This window comes from Symphalangus syndactylus, chromosome 10 (assembly GCF_028878055.3).
Source record: "Symphalangus syndactylus isolate Jambi chromosome 10, NHGRI_mSymSyn1-v2.1_pri, whole genome shotgun sequence".
NCBI classification, from domain to species: domain Eukaryota; kingdom Metazoa; phylum Chordata; class Mammalia; order Primates; family Hylobatidae; genus Symphalangus; species Symphalangus syndactylus.
The window spans coordinates 71,908,416-71,928,826 of NC_072432.2; the positions used below are offsets into that span (position 1 = coordinate 71,908,416).

The following is a 20,411-nucleotide window of genomic DNA, read 5'->3' on the forward strand; positions in this document are numbered from 1 at the left end:
AGCAACACAGAGATTTCATAAATCTTGAACAGCCCAAGGGTTCCTACCTATTTCCCAATCACAATAGAAAGTCATAAGGTGCTTTGAGACAAGAAAATCTCAGCTATTGGATAGAAAAAGAGGAAACAAATACAAGAAACAGGGGAATGACACAGTTAACATTCCCTCTTTCCCCGGTCTCTTAAGCTAGGGGCTAAGTAGAACTTAACGTCTTTTCCATTTTCCTCATTTTAAGCCTACTCCACCATCAGACAAGGACTTTCTTTGCAGTAAAGTTTTTCTTTCATGACAGTGCATGTTTATTGTTAGTTTAAAATGGTTTTTCGTTTTGATTCTTTGGTGAAAAATAATATACAAAAATTAATCATTAATTTATTAACAGAGACTAAAATTATAGAATCCACCCTGAATATGTTTTTACATGTTGTCTAAAAAGCTTAGATTCCATAGTGATATATATATCTCTCTCTTTTTATATATATATATTTGTAATATTTGTTTGTTTGCTTCACTTCTTGGTGATAAAGTAAATATAAATATGGTTAAATGATTAAGGAATCCATGTCTTTCCTTTTTCTCTTGCACTTCTTTCTTTCATACCTTCTTGACTTTTTTTCTTTCTCCTTTCCACTTTTCTCTCCTCCCTCTCTCCTTCTTTCCCTTTCTCCTTTTCTTCCTTTCTTCTTTTATCTGTCCAATTAAATTCATTCTCAAAAGATTTCTTGAGGCTTTCTAACCCTGCACATCACAATATGAATTTATATATTCGAGCTGTTTATCAAATGATTCTCTTTTATAACTGCTTTCTTTAATCATTTATCTATTAACAGACAACCAGACCCCAAAATGTCAGTGCTTTAATATCGTAAAGGTTTATTTCCTTTTTATGGTACAGTCCAAAGAGTCAGAAGTTGGGGCAAGAGTGTGGGTGCCAATCAAGATTATGAAATGAAATTGCCCACTGGACCTTCTGCATCTGGTTGGCAGACAAGAGAAGAGTGAGAGCAAGGAAAATGCTATGAGAGGTTTTATTAGAAGCCAGACCTGGAAGTGGGGGACATTATTTCTTTTCATATCTCATCGGCCAGATTCATTAGAAAGTTTCAGTAAACCTCAAGAAAGCCCAGGAAATGGAATCTATCTCTGTGCTCAGGAGACAAAGGAAACTAGGTTTGGTAAACAGAAGGATCCTCCCTGTCTCACCACTTCTAAAGAATAATGACATTAGTTACAGCTTTTGCTCAAAATGCCTTAAAAAGCAAACCTTTTAAGTATGTACGAAGCATGATTTCACGAACATCTCCTCCCGCAAACCCCTCTAAACTGTGAGTTAAGTAAGGGCAGTGAACAGCTGTTTTCAGGTATGTATTTTATCCAGTATTTCCAGCATGCCATCTTTATTTCTTCTGCAGTGCTTACACCACTTCCTGGTTATTATACACTCATTTTAAATCTCTGTATCTAGAGACAATTTAAAAATCTGGTATGCATGTGTATCATGCATTATGTTTTTTAAGTTTAATGTGAGTCCTAATAGGTTAAAGTCATTAATAATTAGATAAATGGCATTTTTTATCTGCTTTTTTGTTCTTCAGTCCAGATGAACAAGGTGTGGACATTCTTATAGTGCTCATATTTCGATACCCATCTACTGATAGAGCTGAACAAATCAAGAAAAAAATTGAAAAGGCTTTATATCAAAGTTTGAAGACCAAACAATTGTCTTTGACCATAAACAAACCATCATTTAGACTCACACGTAAGTCTTTTATTTTTATTTGCCACTTTTTCGGTTCCCTCCTCTTATAACCCTCTTTAATTTTTGTAAGCAATATATATATATATTTATTTATTGTAAGCTATATATATATATATATATAAAATCTCAGCATGGAATAAAACTAAAATAAAATTCCACTATGAGGCAAAATTTACTATTACAACTTTTTCTTTTTTCATATTTTACTAGGGCTTTTAATAAGATTTCTAAACTTTTTTCCATATCATATATTATTGGGTCCTTACAAAAGTTCCAAAGGGTAAGTATTACTTTCGCCATTTTACAGGTAAAGAAGCTGAGACTCAAGGAAGATGTGAGACATGGGATTAGCAAACCTTGGGGCTAGAATTAGACACAGGTATTGTGACTCACAGAGGTCTTTACAGATCAGTTCTGAGTTTTTTTTTTTTATAGTATCAAAGAAAGACGTCTTCATGAAGGTTTACCTCTGTAGGAAGAGCCAGTGACATGAACTGTAAAGAGGTTCTCTAGCTTGTTTCCAACTTAACTTAAAACTATTTTTCATCACTTCGTTATTTATTCCTCATGAATTGAAATAGGAAAGTTCTTGTTTTGTTTTCCTCCCAAAGTGGAAGAAAAGGAAATTCAAAAAGTTTAGGAAACTAAAATTCAAACTACCTTACAGCTAGTTGGAACCCGAGCCGATTTCTATGCCAATATGTAATTGAAGGTAGTAAAATAAGGTGTTTCAAATAAAATTTTAAAGGTCAAGGGCAAGAACTGTATCTTTTTATTTTCTTTCCCCTCCCTCAAACACTAGCATATATGTCACATGTGATAGATGTTCCAGCTCCATTCATTGCTTCTTGTTATGTATTTCCAAGTTTAGTTACTTCTAATTTAATACAAAAAAAGATGGGAGAGGGGCTTGTATTTTGGACCCAAAAGACTTCTCCCTTCCCAATAGTCATGCGTTTATTTAGGAAACAAGTTATCTAAAGTTAATTCTTTTATTGTTAGAAATCAGGAAAGTTCTTTAAATATATTTTGAGATAAATCCCCACAAATATTGTTACATTCTCAAGAAGTAATTAGAAATAAGGGAGATCATGGTATCCACCTTGATTGTTGATCAATTATATTCCAAAGTAAAACAAAGTATTTTCCAGCATTCTATAAATGGAAATCTCAATTCCTGATGATATAACTGTGCCTAAGCCACAATCATATATCCTAAAGTAAAATATCCATTACAAAAGTGACATTATATTATGTTTACTGAGTTGTTACAGCTGTAGAGTTTCTTTTTGTACAATTTATAAAAAAATTTTGGCATCGTTGGTTACATACAATGATTTTTTATGATACAAGTTGTTTTAATACCAAAATAAATTCTCTGACCATGCTCAATATTGAAGATTTAACTGTGTATGTTTTCTTCTGCCACATACATGTATTTGTTAAATAAAGAGACATATCCATGAAACCTCTAGTAGGAATTGGGGCTCACATCCCTTTTCGGGGAGAAGTCAATGTTCCTGATAAAATCACCATAATTCTCCATGTTCTCACTGACAAACAGAAAACCAATCACTAACCCAACAAACATCTAATGTAGCTGAGTTATAATGAACATGAATGAATAAATTTGAAGGGAAAAAAGATGTCACAGAAGGGAAACATAAAATGAAGTGAAAGTTTGTGTATGGCTGGAGTCTCTGGACTGGTTGTGTGTGAAAGAACTTCATGCCTCTAGTGCCTGCTGCCTGAGCCACAACTATCCAAGCCATTCACAAGAGAGAATCCTCAGGGAGACAAGGTTATCAACCTGCATTGACTAAATTACTAATCTGTTAGATCAGGGCCTTGAAATTGGGCCCTCAGTGGTCTGTGATGCATTTAGCTCCACAGAGCTACCATTTCAGACTGGCCATTAGGAATACGCCTAAACCACATAGGTTGGTAAACACCAATTGTGATGGGAATTGGAGGTTGCTGCCTCAGATTATACTGGAGCCCCCAAAGAAAGTCAGGGACATTTATCTTTATTTATTATTTCCTAATTTCCTAATTTCTGTTTCTTTTTCCTGAGCAAAATCAGGAAATAAAATGCTCTCTGATTTAATTTTAAAGTAAATTACACAATTTGGACCAAAAATAAAATCAGAGTAAAAGGTTATTTATATATTACTTGATTATGAAAAATCTCATGTTCTCTTGAAATATGTATGCTTTAGATAATTTGCATTTCTATTAATGACCAGTTGAACAACGTAACATGAAAATGGGAATATATTCTTTTGCCAACTAATTCATGTTTTGCTTATTCCAGCTATTGACAGCAAAAAGATGAGGAATCTTCTCAACAGTCGTAAGTTCCAAAACCCACAATTAACTGTTTATTTCACAGTAAAAGATCATGAAAAAAAGTTATAGAAAAGTTAGCAGTAAAGTTTACCAAACTTTTTAAGACTTATTTTATATTTTTGTAAACCAAGCACTTAGTCTTATTATTTTTAGTATTTAAGTATTTAAATTTATAAATTTATACCAAATACAATTTTAAGTTTATATGACCTATGAGATGTGGTTAAAAACACCTTACATAATATTCTAGATATTATATTAATATTCATTATAAATAATTGTTTTAATATTATCTACCAATTCAAGAGGGTGTTTTAAACTGGTAACATTTAGGCTTTAATTTTTTTTTAATTTGCTTGCATTTTTATTGAAATATCTGTTATGTACATTCTCTTCCTCTTCCTGCCCTGCACCCCACATTCCAGCATTGGTACATAGTTAAGGTCTATTGTGGACAAACACGCCCATTAAAAATGTTGTAACACTTTAAGTTCTCCTTTAAGATTGACTTGAAATCTAGTCAATTGAGGGTTTGAAATCAGGGAAGAAGAATTTTTTTTTAAACTAGCCTTTCAAGTTTTAAAAGACCAAAAAAGTCAATATTGTTTAAATCTGTTAAAATACAGGGCTTTGCAAACACAATAAATTGATTCTCTTTAGTCATTAGTTAAGGGAAAATCATGACCTACATTTAGTATTGGGCTCTCTCTCAGTAATAAGGATCCTGCTGCTACTTTTGGTGTGGATCCTCGTAATTTTGTATCCCACTCTGTCACTTACCAGCTGGGTGACTGCCAGCAATGTTCCCTCTTCAAGTCTTAATTTTCTCATCTAAAAGGTATGTTTCTATAAATACATCTAAAACACATAGCAGAGGATCTATGCATTTTTGGTGCTCAATGAATTATCTATATATGCTTTATAAGGAGAGACAGAAGTTAATTCCTGGACTGAATGCCTTGAAATGTTAGTAAACATTTCTTCTGAACCTCAGTAGGATCAGCAAGACCTGTATCAAATAAGCTCAAAGGCTGAGTGCTATGAATGGTTCACAAGGTAGCAGGGACAAAGGATTGTCTATAACCAAAGCAAATCAGAATATACTTTTTTCCTCCTTTTTATGAATACGAATGATCATGTATTTCTGTGGCAGGCTGTGGAATAAGGATGACGTCTTCAAACATGCCATTACCAGCATCCTCTTCTACTCAAAGAATTGTCCAAGGACGGGAAACAGCTATGGAAGGGGAATGGCCATGGCAGGCCAGCCTCCAGCTCATAGGGTCAGGCCATCAGTGTGGAGCCAGCCTCATCAGTAACACATGGCTGCTCACAGCAGCTCACTGCTTTCGGAAGTAAGTTAACCAAGGCTGCTGTGAGCCTTCTTTTCACAGTCCTCATCTGCCACTGATTTAGTGCGTCAGAAGAGTCCAGTCTTGCCAGTTTATCCTTTGCTCCATTCAGGGTAGACCCAGCTGTCCCCCAAATGGATAATGCTTCCCCTATGCCCTGTCTTTGATGGTTGGTTTTTGTCATTTATAGTTCTTATATATTTTCCTCTATCATCATGAACCTAGTGCTGTCTTTCCTATTATATATTATATAAAATGATATGTAGATTATTTTAGTGTAAAGACTATTACACATGTAACAAGTTTAATCTCTTTTACATATTCAGGAAGAAAGTCAGCTACTTTTGTTTTGTTTTTTTCCAATTAATCCCTCTAACTTCCCACTGTCAGCATTGCCATCACTTTACAAATAAGAAAAGAATCATAGGTATCCCTCTTGAACTTCTCTCTTCTCATTGCATTCTCTAGGAACCCTGCAGGCCTGTATGGTCCAGAAAAGTGTGTGGAAGGTGGGAGAGACCTGCTACCTTGTCTTACTCCCCTCACGGTATTCAAGACTGGTTATGTACAGCCCAGCAAAATCTCTCTGGGCTTTCATGGTTGTACCTCTTAAAACTCAGCTGTGTCACTTCATGTACACAGACATACATAGGCACCCTACTGCCCCAAGAGGTCAGGAACACACCATCTTTCTTCTCTGAGGTTTTACCATCATGGTACAGAAAGCTTTTCCTTTTAAACTCTCAAAGACAATACTCTAAATAAAGACCCTTTGCCTGGCCAGTGGCACTGCTTCTGCACCCTGCACCTTATTAAAGGAGCCTATCCCTGGTGATTCTCGGAGGTGCTTTATCATCCTTCTAAGGGTAACATCCCAGATGGTTCCAAGATACTAAGGTGATTATGTGTTGCTTCTTCACAGAAGAGAAGAGAAAAGGGACTGACTTATATATGTGTATTTACAACTCCCGAAATAACTGGCATTATGCCTTATGGGTAAATTTGAGTCCCACTCACTTGTGAAGGTTTTCTAATTTTTTCATATTCACACAATCCTCCAATCTTTGCACTTCCGTTTTTGTGAGAATGTCTTCCATTTTAGTTTATAACTGATCTCTCTTTATGTAAATTAAAAATAAATCCAGAATTCCAACTTAATATTTAGTGAAGAATACAAGCTGTGGCGATTGAAATTCTTGTTTCAGTAGGTCCAGTGCAGGTTCTGGGTAATCACAGACCTATATGGGAATTGGCCATTGAGCTTGATGAAGTAGAGATTACTGGTGACCTTGATAAAAGAAGTACTTGATAAAGGAAGTAAAGAAGAGATAATAGGACTAGCCAGAATTTGCTGGTGATATAAACCTTGTGGGAGAGAAAAGCATCTATGTGAAAGGAGAACTGAAAGTCTAGTAAGAGGGACTGACCAGGCCAGATCCATGGGCGGTAGGAGCTGACGTTGAGTTGGGATTAATTAGCCCTTGTATATCAGGGAGGGATATGAGCATAGGGCGGAGAAAAACCATGTGTATACATGAAAGTTTGCAAAGCAGACAAATTACACTTCAGTTCAAAGACCACAGTAAAACCCAGTAAAATAAGAACGAAAAAGTGAGTCATAAAATAAGAATCAGTGGAAGACATGACATGGAGAGAAAATGCCTCTTGGTACGTATATTATCCAAAACAAATCAAAATTAATTTCTACACAGTTTGTTGAAATTAAGGAAAAAAGGACCTGGAGAGTTCCTAGCAAGCAAGAACTTTAAAAATTGGAAATTAATCATAGTTATTAATTATTTGTACATAATTGTAATAATTTTAAAAACTATTTTTTCCTATTATTTTATCAACTACAAACTTTCTCACCAAAAGAATGTTTCAGGAGCATAATACTGATAGTTGGGAAGAAATACAGTCCCAGTCTCTTTTACAGAATTAAGTCAAGCATCACAATATTACTTTTAAATTTTTTGCAGAAATAAAGACCCAACTCAATGGATTGCTACTTTTGGTGCAACTATAACACCACCCGCAGTGAAACGAAACGTGAGGAAAGTTATTCTTCATGAGAATTACCATAGAGAAACAAATGAAAATGACATTGCTTTGGTTCAGCTCTCTACCAGAGTTGAGTTTTCAAATATAGTCCAGAGAGTTTGCCTCCCAGATTCGTCTATAAAGTTGCCACCTAAAACAAGTGTGTTCGTCACAGGATTTGGATCCATTGTAGATGATGGTGAGCAGTTTCAACCTAATTTTCTTAGCACAAGAATGTCTTGAGATCAAACGAGCTATCTATCTTAAGGAATCCCTCTTAAGCTTTTAATGAAAGTAATGGTCTTTCCAATATGTGTGGCCTTGGGCAGAACAGGGGCTGTGGGTTAAAAAGTAAAAATCAGGCCCTGTCTTTTGAGTTTACAATTTATGATGATCATAAATATTAAAATGGGTTGTAAATATTTTGAGCATTTTTTTTGATTAGTCAATAAAATCTGTATCTTTTTCCTGTGTCCAACCTGCTAGGGGTGTTAAAAGACATCAAGTCTAGTAATTGTATAAATTAAACACCAGAACTTAAGATTTCTAGGTACTAGTTCACTCTAAAGAAAAAGATTAGGCCAGCGGTGATGGCTCAAGCCTGTAATCCCAACACTTTGGGAGGCCGAGTCGGGCGGATCATGAGGGCAGGAGATCAAGACCATCCTGGCCAATATGGTGAAACTCTGTCTCTACTAAAAATAAAAATAAAAAAGAAAGAAAGAAAGAAAGAAAGAAGAAAGAAAGAAATCTCAACTGCTCAACTGGAGCAGTGGAAAAAAAAAAAGTCAGGAAGAGAGAACCTGTGCAGTACAAAAGAAAGAAAGAAGAAAGAAAGAAAAAAAAGAAGAGAAAGAAAGAAAGAAAGAAAGAAAGAAAGAAAGAAAGAAAGAAAGAAAGAAAGAGGAAAGAAAGAAAAGAAAGAAAAGAAAGAAAGAAATCTCAACTGCTCAACTGGAGCAGTGGAAAGAAAAAAAGTCAGGGAGAGAGAACCTGTGGAGTACATGAACTTACCTGTTTTAGAAAAGTATCTCCAGAGGCAGTTGCATTTTTGTCAGCTGTTGGGGTGTTTATTATCTTGATGCTCCTTCTTTTTCTCTATATTAATAAGCAGTTCTGTTTTGAAAATGTTAGAGGGCTTCCAGATCTTGGTTCAGAATACAGTACAAGGAACAATTCACAAGATAAAATTTGGCTGTGACTCCCAAATGAGCGTGTCAGAAATGTCGTGTAGTGAAAGTGCATCCGCATGTCAGTCTCTTGAAGACGGCTCAGTTCCAGAAATTCTCATTAGCCTGCTTTATAATGCCACAAATGGAAGGCTATCAGCAGAAGTGATAAAAGGCAGCCACTTAAAAAACGTGGCAGCAAACAGACCACCCAATACATATGTTAACTCTACTGAAATCCATATATCAAGAGATGTCCAAATGCAAGATATCCATCCGCAGAGGGCAGCCAAAGCCAGTGTACACGGAAACTTTTGTTTTTCAAGTGGCCCTGTTTCAGCTTTCTGATGTGACACTCATACTGTCTGTGTATAACAAAAGCAGCATGAGAAGAAAAGAGATGATAGGCTGGATTTATGTAGGTCTCAACGGCTCTGGAGAAGAACTCAATCACTGGACTGAAATGAAAGAGTCAAAAGGACGGCAAGTAGGTAGATGGCAGGTGTTGCTAGAGTCATGATGAATAGAATAAGCAAACAGTTACCATCCAAGGCAGCATATTTCTAATTACAACATTACTGTTTGTTTCTACCAAGTCACCATTAGAAGAGCTGTTCTTTGAAGAATCATATTCAACCTTTTACCAAAATGCTTTAAGTTCTATGGAAAGAACATGTAATACTGACATAAATGAGGAAAATATGTGTGTCTGGTAGAGCTTGTTTAGGAAACTGAGAAACATACATTATCATTGCTAAACTAACAGTCCTCCAGAAGTTTAATGAGATGGTTTTGATTTGAAGTTAATTTTAATTCAGCAAAAGAGCCAGTCATTTTATGAAAAATCAAAATTATAAGTGATTTTAAAAACCAGAATTTTAGTTGCAATGTAATTTTAATATCACTCTACATACTATTTAGAAAACATAGTTTGGCCAGTCCCTGGTGTTTGTAATGTTCTTTGATATGAAAAAGTAGTCCTCCAACCCTATCGCATCTAATGGCGAAGGGTTTCAGTCACATTGAAAATTGTTTTATTTCAGACATGTTCCCTTTGTGCACTTAGTTTCATTGTGCCTCAGTTCCTCTCTATAGCACTAAATCTAAGTGCAAACAAGTATTCATTTTCATACAGGAATGTTTTTAATGTGTTTTTTTTTCAAAGTTCATTTTTCATTTGCCTCTGCTTTTGCCTGACCCAAAGAGACAAAGTCACAGTACTGGTCCCTTGCAAGTCTTTAGACAGGTTGCACTGTAGAACTACGTAACTTTCTGTTGAAAGCACTTCCTGTATTCTTGTATTCCAATGTAGGAAGCTAGTAGAGCAGGACTTTACTTTAAAATTTCTTTCAGTGATTTACTCTTCAAAAATTGCAGTAATGTGAAAATACATTTTTTTTTTTACAAACTGAAAACAGCAGATAAACTGTAGAAAATGAAAAACAATTCAATTTTAATTTTCTGCTCTGAGTATTTAGTAACCAACACTGCGTAAAGCAGGTAGCATCTAAAATAAGAAACTGTTCTCCCTCTAAATCTTCACTCTTACTTCAATTTATATTTGTGATATAAAGACTATGCAGTTCTCAGTTTGAATCGGAACATCATGTTAAAAACAGTTCTGAGATTCCTTATGAAGTTTCCAGTAACTTGTGACTAGATTTTATGAAATTTACAGATAACGTTCTTCAACGTGATGTTATCTTGTACCTTTCATGTAAGTTCAATTTGCTCACACAGCTTGAAAGTTGTATTTGCAAAATTAAGCCTTCAATTTTTATAAATGCAATGATTCCTCAGAACAGTGTGGCAAGATCTTTATTTCCTCCGAAGTATGTAAAAGTTGTATAATGTGCTAATTTTTTAATGGCAGGTCACTTTCATTTGTTTTTATATTTAGGAACTCTAATCAATCAGGAATATTATAAGCTGTTTTCTTTATAATTTTGCTTCTTACCTAATATATCATTTTATGCATATACTTTATTAGAGTATGTTTTATATATATTCAAAATAGCTTCTTTTTTCTCCTTCTCATTTCTAGTTAAAATAGACAAAAACATACTATTTACCAGTTACTAAAAAGCAGTATATCATTGCTCCTTGTCCCAACTAAGTACTATATATTATTATAAACTAGAACTTGTTATTACCGTAATAACAAAACAATGCATAGATATTACTTCAGCTTGGCTATACTGAAAGGCCTTAAAAGAAATCCAAAAAGACCATGAAATTCTGTATTTTTTCATTTAAAAAAGGCAGCTGTATGCATTCATACACATGAATTGTAAGAAAAAATACAAAAGCTATATTGGATGACATGAGGTTTGAGAATGTGTGTTACAGGGCTGCATTAAAGCGAAAAATTCATCTTTTATTGTTACATCAATGAGCTTTCTCCAGGATTTTTAAAATAAACAAGTAAGAATTAGAACCTGAAAAAAAAAAAAAAAGAGATACTTATATTTCTATCAAGGATATCCTGAAAAAAAAAAAACTAGTGCTAATATATCTTTTTTTTTTTTTTTTTTTTGAGATGGAGTCTCACTCTGTCACCCAGGCTGGAGTGCAGTGGCACCATCTTGGCTCACTGCAAGCTCTGCCTCCCAGGTTCATGCCGTTCTCCTGCCTCACCCTCCTGAGTAGCTGGGACTACAGGCACCCGCCACCATGCCCGGCTAATTTTTTTTTTTTTTTGTATTTTTAGTAGAGACAGGGTTTCACCGTGTTAGTCAGGATGGTCTCGATCTCCTGACCTTGTGATCCGCCTGCCTCGGCCTCCCAAAGTGGTAGGATTACAGGTGTGAGCCACCGCGCCCAGCCAACTACTGCTAATCTATCTATCTTAATCTAGCTTTTTTTTTTTTTTGACAGAATTTTATTATATGAAAAGTTTTCCAAATGCTCCATGCATATCCAACTTGGCTTTGTGAGAGGTTCTTAAAAGTCTCTTACAGCGAGCTCAGGGCTACTCACCAACAGCTTCAACCCAGAGCCCTAAACTACTTCTTTTCTGTATTCAACTGTGCAGTATCCTCTCCTCCTAACACCCAGCCCTGTTCTGTGTTGTTATCAGATCACTAGCACATATTGGGCATTCATTTTGTTTCCCATGCTGTGAGACACCCCTAAATAGTACATGACAGAGTAGAGTAGGGTGAAGAGATCTGTGCAGCTGTCTGCTGGTTTCTACTTGAATAGCTTTAGGAATGTCAATAAACTTCCAGGGGCCATGGTTTCCTTATATGGAAAATGTGGCAGTTGGACAAGATCAGTGTTATGGACCTCTATGAGAATCTAATGAGGACTATGGACCCTCTCCTCATGAAAAAATGCATGCATATGTAATATTTTGCATGTAGTTTTAAGGCTCCTAATATCCTTGAAAGATCTACAGAGGTGATATAATACTACGACATGTATGTTTATGGTTCCTTGCATGCAGACATTTATGACACAGAAAATAAGATGATAGCTAATGTTAATAAAATAATCTTTGGCTTTTGCTACAATTTATGTGTCTTTTATGTCTCAGATGCAGTCGTTTTTGAGGAATACCGTTTATTTGTTTGTTTGTCCATTTGTGCAATAGGACCTATACAAAATGCACTTCGGCAAGCCAGAGTGGAAACCATAAGCACTGATGTGTGTAACAGAAAGGATGTGTATGATGGCCTGATAACTCCAGGAATGCTATGTGCTGGATTCATGGAAGGAAAAATAGATGCATGTAAGGTAAGTTTAAAGTCAAGGCCAAAAGTTTATGAGGAAACTTTCCATTAGCTATTTCTGTGTTTGGCATATATTTTACCTAGGAGAAAAAAAATGGCATCTCTTACACCGAGAACTGAGTTTATTTAATAATCGTAACAATAACAATAATTGTGCTGAGTGTTTAATATATGCTAAGCCAAAAATTAGCACTTTTTATACATTATTTCATTTAATGTAATGAGATAAAAGCAATATTATAGTTATCCATATTCATCCCCCAGCCTCCCAGTCATTTCCCGTCGCCCCTCACATTTTTTAATGACAGCGACAGCTGAAACAGGTTTTCTTTCCATTCCAAGCCCTGCATTAGCAACACTGACCTGTTTAAACGCTGGACTTCTAGTTCCTGGACCTCCTCTTCTCCAGTGATCTTCTATACTATTCAGCGACCTCAGACCGTCCTCTTAGAGTCACACTATGGGCCTCGTTACCAAAGCTGCTCCATCTCCAAAAATGCTCATTTGCATCTTCCTTTTTGACTACCATCCCCCAGTGTTTCCCCCCTGCTTTTTAACTACTGCTTCCCTATATACACTCACTATGTTATACCCTAGTCTACCCACTCTCGCTCCCAGCACGCACAACCTACATGTACATTCCTTGTGTCTGTTCTCTGTTCTATTTTTCTCCTTAGCCTTTGTCACCATCCAGTATTTATCTAGTTTATTGCCTATTTCTCCACTAACTAAAATGTGAACTTCATGGAGGAAGACATATTTTAATCTATTTTATTTACTGCACCTGAAATAGACTAGTGAAAATATGTGATGACTGATTGAATGAAAAACAGTCTTTTTTCAACTTCATGGACACCTATTGTCCATTGATTACTCTGTTTTCTCACAGTTCATTAATCATTTCCTTTCTTCCATCTTCTACTTTTCCATCTCAGATTTCACTGTCCATTATTTTTTACTGATAAATCATAATTGTATTACATCTATGGAGTACGATGTGACATTTGATACATGTATACAATGTGGAATGGTTAAGTAGAGCTAATTAACATATCTGTCACCTCACTTAACATTTTTTTTGTGATAGACATCTAAAATTTACTCTCTTAGTTATTTTGAAATCTATAATACAGTATTATTGGTTATAGTCACCCTGCTTTGCAGTAGATCTCAAAACTTATTCCTCCTCACTGAAACTTTGCACCCTCTGACTAGCAACTCCCCCTTCCCTCACTCTCCACCCCCCTAGGCTCACCCAGACTCTGATAATCATCAGTCTACTCTCTACTTCCATGAATCCAACTTTCTTAGATTGCACATATAGGTGAAATGATGTAGTGTATGTCTTTCTGGCTTATTTCACTTAGCATAATGTCCTCTAGATTCACGTATGTTGTCCCAAATGGACAGAATTTATTCTTTTTATGGCTGCATAATATTTATTTTGTAGATATACCATATTTTCTTATCTCTTCACACATTGATGAACACTTAGGTTGATTCCATATCTTGGCTATTGTGAATAATGCTGCAGTGAACATGGGAGTACAGATATTCCTTTGACATATTGATTTTAATTTTTTGGATATATTCCCAGAAGTGGGGTTGCTAGATCATATGGTAGTTCTGTTTTTAGTTTTATAAAGAGCCTCCATAGTGTTTTCAATAATATCTGTACTAATTTACATTCCCACCAAGAGTATATAAGGGTTCCCTTTTCTCTTCATCCTCAATACTTGACTTTCATCTTTTTTATAAAAAACATTATAATAGGAGTAAAGAGATATCTCATTGTGGTTTAAATTCATTTCCCTAATGATTTGTAATGCTGAGCATTTTTTTCATGAACGTGATGGTCATTTGTATGTCTTCTTTTGAGAGGTATCTGAGTCCTTTGCCAATTTTTTAAAATCAGGTTTTGTTTGTTTTGTTTTTTGCTATTGTGTAAACTTCTTTATATATTTTGGATATAAGCCCATATATATATGGTTTGCAAACATGTCTTCCCATTCTGTGAGTTGTCTCTTCACTTTATTAATTGTTGTTTTGTTTTGTTTGTTTGCCATGCAAAAGCTTTTCAGTTTGATACAATCTCATTTGCCTGTTTTTGCTTTTGTTGCCCAAGTTTTTGAGGTAATATTCAAAAATCCTTGCCCAAACCAATGTCATGGAGCTTTTCCTCTGTTTTCTTCTAGTAGTTTTATAGTTTCAGGTCTTAAGTTTAGGTTTTTAATCCATTTTGAGTTTCTTTTTGTGCATGGTGTAAGGGTAAGGGTCTAATTTCATTCTTCTCCTTTTTTTTTTTTTTTTTTTTTTGAGACAGAGTCTCACTTTGTCACCCAGGCTGGAGTACAGTGGTACGATCTCAAATCACTGCAACCTCTGCCTTCCAGGTTCAAGCTATTCTCCTGTCTCAGCTTCCTGACTAGCTGGGACTACAGGCATGTGCCACCACGCTTGGCTAATTTTTATATTTTCAGTAAAGACGAGGTTTCTCCATGTTGGCCAGGTTGGTCTCGAACTCCTGACCTTAAGTGATCCACCTGCCTCAGCCTCCCAAAGTGCTGGGATTACAGGCATGAGCCACCACGCCCAACCTAATTTTATTCTTCTGATGTAGATGACCAATTTTACCAGCACCATTTATTGAATAGACTATCTTTTCCTCAGTGTGTATTCTTGGCATCTTTGTCAAGAAATCAATAGACCATAAATATATGTGTTTTTTTCTGGCTTTCTATTCCATTAGTTGATGAGTCTGTTATTATGCCAGTACCATGCTATGTTGATTACAATTGCTTTATAAGACATTTTGAAACCAGGTAGTGTAAGGCCTCTAGCTCTGTTCTTTTTGCTCAAAATTATTTTGACTATTCAAGGTTTTTTTGCTTCTATATGGATTTAAGGATTGTTTTCTCTCTTTGTGAAAAATGGCATTGGAATTTTGGTAGGGATTGCATTTTAACAATGACAATTTTAACATTTTAATGAACATTTTAACAAAGATAATTCTTCCAATCCATAAACATGGAATATCTTTTCATTTTTGTGTGTTTTCTTCAGCTTCTTTCTTCTATATTTTATAGTTTTCAGTATACAAAGCGTTCACCTCTTCAGTTAAATTTACTCCCAAGTGTTTTATTTTTTGTTGCTGTTGTAAATGGATTGTTTTCTTAATTTCCTTTTCAGATAGCTCACTGTTAGTGTATGGAAACACTATTGAGTTTTGTATATTGATTTTGTATTCTGCAAACTTACTGAATTTGTTTATCTCTTCTAACAGCTTTTTGTTGGTTTTAGGGTTTTCTATCTATTAGATCATGTTGTCAACACACAAAGACAATTTCATCTCTTCCTTTTCTATTAGAATGTCTTCTATTTCTTTCTCTTGCCTAATTTCTCTAGCGACAACTTCCAGAACTGCGTTGAAAAGAAATCAGAGTAGACATCCTTTTGATGTCCCTGGTCTTACAGGAAACACTTTAGATTTTTCACTATGGCTTTAATAACAAAAGCCAATATATGGCTTTTATTGTGTTTGACATACACCTATTATGTTGAAAGTTTTTCTTACAAAAGCGTGTTGAATTTTTTCAAAAGCTTTTCCTGCATCTGTTGAATGGATCATGGTTTTTAGCCTTCATTTTGTTAATGTAATGAATCACACTTATTGATTCGAATATATTGAATCATTCTTGCATCTGAGGGATAAATCCCACTTGATATTGATGAATGATTCTTTTAATCTATTTGAATTTGGCTCGTGAGTATTTTGTTAAGGATTTTTACATCCTATGTTTATCAGGAATATTGACCCATAATTTTCTTTTCTTGTAGGGTCCTTATCTGGCTTTAGCATCAAGGTAATCCTTACCTTGTCAAATGAGTTCGGGAGTATTTCCTCTTAAATTTTCTGGAAGAGTTTAAGAAGGATTGGTATTAGCTCTTTAGATGCTTGGTGGAATTGAACTGTGAAGCCATCTGGTCCTAGACTTGACTTTGGTGGGAGACTTTTTAATTACTGATTCAATATTCTTACTTATTTTTGATCTGTTCAGGTTTTCCATTTCTTCAGGTTTTCCACTTCTTCATGATTCAGTCTTAATAGGTTGTTTTACCTTCTTAAATATTTCTGCATCACCATTTCTCCTTTCTTTGCCTCTCGTTCATGCTCCTTTCCTTCCTCCCTTGACCAGACAACTACACTAGCTGTCTTGCTAATTTCCTCATTTTTACTCTTATGCTCATCTCGTGCGTTAGGCAAATAAGAGCCAGAACCATTTCCAAAAAAAATGCTAATCATGTCAGATCTCTCTCTGAAACACTTCAGTGGCTTACCTTTAGTCTTAAGATACAAACAAAAACTTCTAAACAAGACCTACAAGGCTCTACATGGACTTGTCTTTCCTTACCTTCCAGATTCATCACACTCCTCTACACCCACCTCCTTTTCTAGGCCCTTGCATTTGCCAGGTTCCTTCATGCCACAGAGCATTTGTAATACTGTTCCCTCTGCCTGTAACACACCTGACCCCCACTTCCCTTGTGCTCAGTTCTTCCTTCAGATACCAGCTCAATTATACTCATCAGGGGAAACTTTCCTGTTTTTCCTTATCAGTCAAATTTCCCTGTTGTATGTTACCATAGTACTTATCATAATGGTCATTTTGCATCTGTTTTTAGGCTTCTTTAATATTGTTGTTGTTGTTTTTAACCTAAACTTCAAACTCTATGAGCACAGAGGCCTGTCATTTTCGTCATCATTTTATCCCTAATAGACATCAGATTGCCTCAGACATAGAATAGGAACTCAATAAATAGTTAATTAAAGAAACAGATAAATAAATAAGTGAGGAAGAGGCACAGAAAGCTTAAGTATCTTACCTAGGGTCATACAGCCAGTAATTAATAGAGCTGGACCTGAAACGGGCAGTTCAGCTGCTGAGACCACACTTTTAACAACGACCACATGTTTATTTGTTTATTTACTTAATCTTCTTTGTTCTTATTTTTGTTTTCCAAATGAGATTTAAAGGAGCTTATAAAAATTTAGCCAGAAAACTAATTAGAAATAGGTGAGTAAAAGAAAAGGAGACCAAGAATAGGTCCATAAAATACGATCAAGGTGACAGCATTTGGAAGAGATCCTTGAAATTGTATACCTAGGCTTCCAAATGCTAATCTCACATTTAACAATTTATATACATAGTTACTAAACCATACTAAACAGGCCTGGTCAAACTAGAAAAAAAAACAACCTAAGGATACTGATACAGAAATAATGTAACCATTTCCTGTGAATGAATGTTAGCCTTCCTAAGAAAAACAATGCCCTTTAAAGTTTAGCAAAAATTTTAATTCAATTGAGAGACCCATTATATAGTCTGTAGTCTGGCTGTGGTCTGTGTACCAATTTCCTTTTTTCTCTGTGAACGTCAGATTACAATACCTTCCTACTGAATTAACGTAGAGTTAACAATTTAAAATATGTTTTTATTTCAGGGAGATTCTGGTGGACCTCTGGTTTATGATAATCATGACATCTGGTACGTTGTAGGTATAGTAAGTTGGGGACAATCATGTGCACTTCCCAAAAAACCTGGAGTCTACACCAGAGTAACTAAGTATCGAGATTGGATTGCCTCAAAGACTGGTATGTAGTGTGGATTGTCCATGAGTTACACACATGGCACTCGAAGCTGATACTCCTGCATATTTTGTATTGTTTAAATTCATTTAGTTTGGATTAGTGCTTTTGCTAGATGTCAAGAAGCCCTTCAGACCTAGACAAATCTAATATCCTGAGGTGGCCTTTTTGTACATAGGACCAAACCCCCTCTACCATGAAGGAAGAAGACACAGCAAATGACAGATAGCACCTATTCCTTACTCACGAGGGAAACTGCTTGTGATACTTCCTAGTAAGATAAATAAGTGGTTTCCCTCAATCAAAGATGGGAACATCATTTTCCACAGGATATGAAGAGCTGCCAGTAATGCCAAAATCTTACCTTGTATAATACCTGGAGCACGTGAGATTCTTCTAGTGAAAAAGAACAGTCTTCCCTGAAGACTCAGGGCTTCAACATTCTAGAACTGATAAGTGGACCTTCAGTGGGCAAGAAAGGAGAAGCATGGGATTTGCAATATGACTTGAGCTGGGCTTATATCTAATAATACAGAGCACTATCACTAACCTCAACAGTTGACTTTTTAAATGTATCTGAACTTGCTGTTAACACAGTGTTATACACTTAAGCACTAGCTTCAGGAAGCATGTTGTATTGTTAAGAAGCTTTTCTGATTCGTTCTTTAACAGCATCTTGCCATCTATATGTTAGTTGCAGTTGGCCCAGAAAGGAAAAAAAAAAAAAAAAAAAAAGAAGACGACTCTTGGGAACGTTTTTCCATGAGCACAAGAGGATAAAAAGAAGCAGATGAAGGCTAGGAGAGTTGGTTTCAAATAATTAGTAACAGGACAAGCACTCTAATTTTTGATGGAATGAGTTATCCAATTATTTATTTACTTAGAAATATTTATATCAGTATATGGCAACTGGTGCTTTTGTAAGTCTTTAGCTCTCTGACAAGTCAGATGTCCATCATAGTATCAGGTCAGATGTCTATCAGAATATCAGAGCTGATCTGTGTAAAGCTTAGTGTAAAGCATGTAGGACAGTGCCTGGCATATACTATGAAGTGAATAAATCTTTGTTATATGGAAATGAATGCCTTGGCAAGCTTTAAGATAAATGAGCTCAATTTTTTTCAAATAAGTGTTACATATGGCCCAAATCCTAATTATGGCAATAGTGATAGAAAATGGACTTTGAACCAGGCTCCTCAAGCTGAAACATTGTCTCTGCCTCATAGGAGCTGTGTGTCCTTGCCCAAGTTACTTAACATGTCTCTTCATTAACTCTTTCACCTCTACAATGGGAATAAAAGTGGTACTACCTCATATAGTTGTTTTGAGAATTAAATTAATTAAAACAAGTAAAACACTTGCAATAGTGTCTGCACACGGTAGTCTCTCATGGATTAGCTACTATTTATCATTAATAATGTGCTTTAGAGTCAATAAAACTTACTATACTTTTAAAAGATTGATCTTTGCTTCTTTAAAGCCATGTAATTGATTTCAAAGTACTCTGAATTAATTACATGGTAAGGCAAATTCGGTGAACTACTATAATTTTTTCAAAATCACTTTTATGCCTCATTAATATATTTTGCACTATGTCTGCTTATAGACAAGTAGTCATAGGATGTTACAATCATCTGTCACCATGGTTCTGACTACAGAGATGCATCTGTATTCATCTATACACCTCAAATGTGAGATTAGATTTGCTGCTCTGATTTATTAGAGAAAAATCTAGACTATTCATTTCCCTAGTGATTGTTGGAAAATGTTGTTAGTTTACAAGTACATGTGTTTATGTGTAATATATGTAAATGAGAGAAATACAACTAAAAATGTCTCCCGGTTATTATTCACATCTCAGTAAGATATAAACACAAAAAGCTTATCATACACATTTCCTCTTTCAAAATGAAATGTCATCGAATTTCTGAGTCAATGACTGGGAGTAGCTAAATACCACCAGAGAAAGCAGAGTAAAAACTTAAATTCTTACACGTCCTTCACTTAAACTCCTACAGTTTGCATATAGCACAGAAACATTTAAAGTTTTTGAGAATGTTTAGCATATTAAATATGGGCTTGATTGATGATGAACATATTTTATATTAAAGCTAAACACTTCCTTTAGTAGATACAGGAAAGCATATCTGTCTATCAAAAAATTACTTTCCTCTATGTAATTTCTATAACCATGAATATGTGTTTTGTGTTATTTTATTTATATTTAATAAGACTGTGATACATTTTTGTGAATAAGTATCTGTGAAACTGTGTATACTGATTTAAATATTTCTGTGCTTAATTCAATTGAGTTCAATGATATTTAAGCACAAATGAGAGAAATAAATACGCAATGTTATA

At 35.2% G+C, this 20,411-nt stretch overlaps 2 protein-coding genes across 2 annotated transcripts in view; both read left to right on the forward strand.

Annotated features, from left to right (window-relative positions):
• TMPRSS11F (transmembrane serine protease 11F) overlaps positions 1-18,770 on the forward strand; it is a 79,933-nt gene extending 61,163 nt beyond the window's left edge. The window contains exons 5-10 of the mRNA XM_055297446.2: positions 1,596-1,759; positions 4,074-4,112; positions 5,262-5,463; positions 7,440-7,699; positions 12,265-12,407; positions 17,906-18,770. Coding sequence (XP_055153421.1) covers positions 1,596-1,759; positions 4,074-4,112; positions 5,262-5,463; positions 7,440-7,699; positions 12,265-12,407; positions 17,906-18,064 — 967 coding nt within the window. The 3' untranslated portion in view covers positions 18,065-18,770. The remainder of the gene's footprint in view (positions 1-1,595; positions 1,760-4,073; positions 4,113-5,261; positions 5,464-7,439; positions 7,700-12,264; positions 12,408-17,905) is intronic.
• Positions 8,487-9,189, forward strand: LOC129492307 (putative synaptotagmin-14-like protein). The gene is given in 2 exon segments (XM_055297451.2): positions 8,487-8,890; positions 8,892-9,189. Coding segments are annotated over 2 exon segments (561 nt in total). The 5' UTR covers positions 8,487-8,627.
• Positions 18,771-20,411: the final 1,641 nt, after the last annotated feature.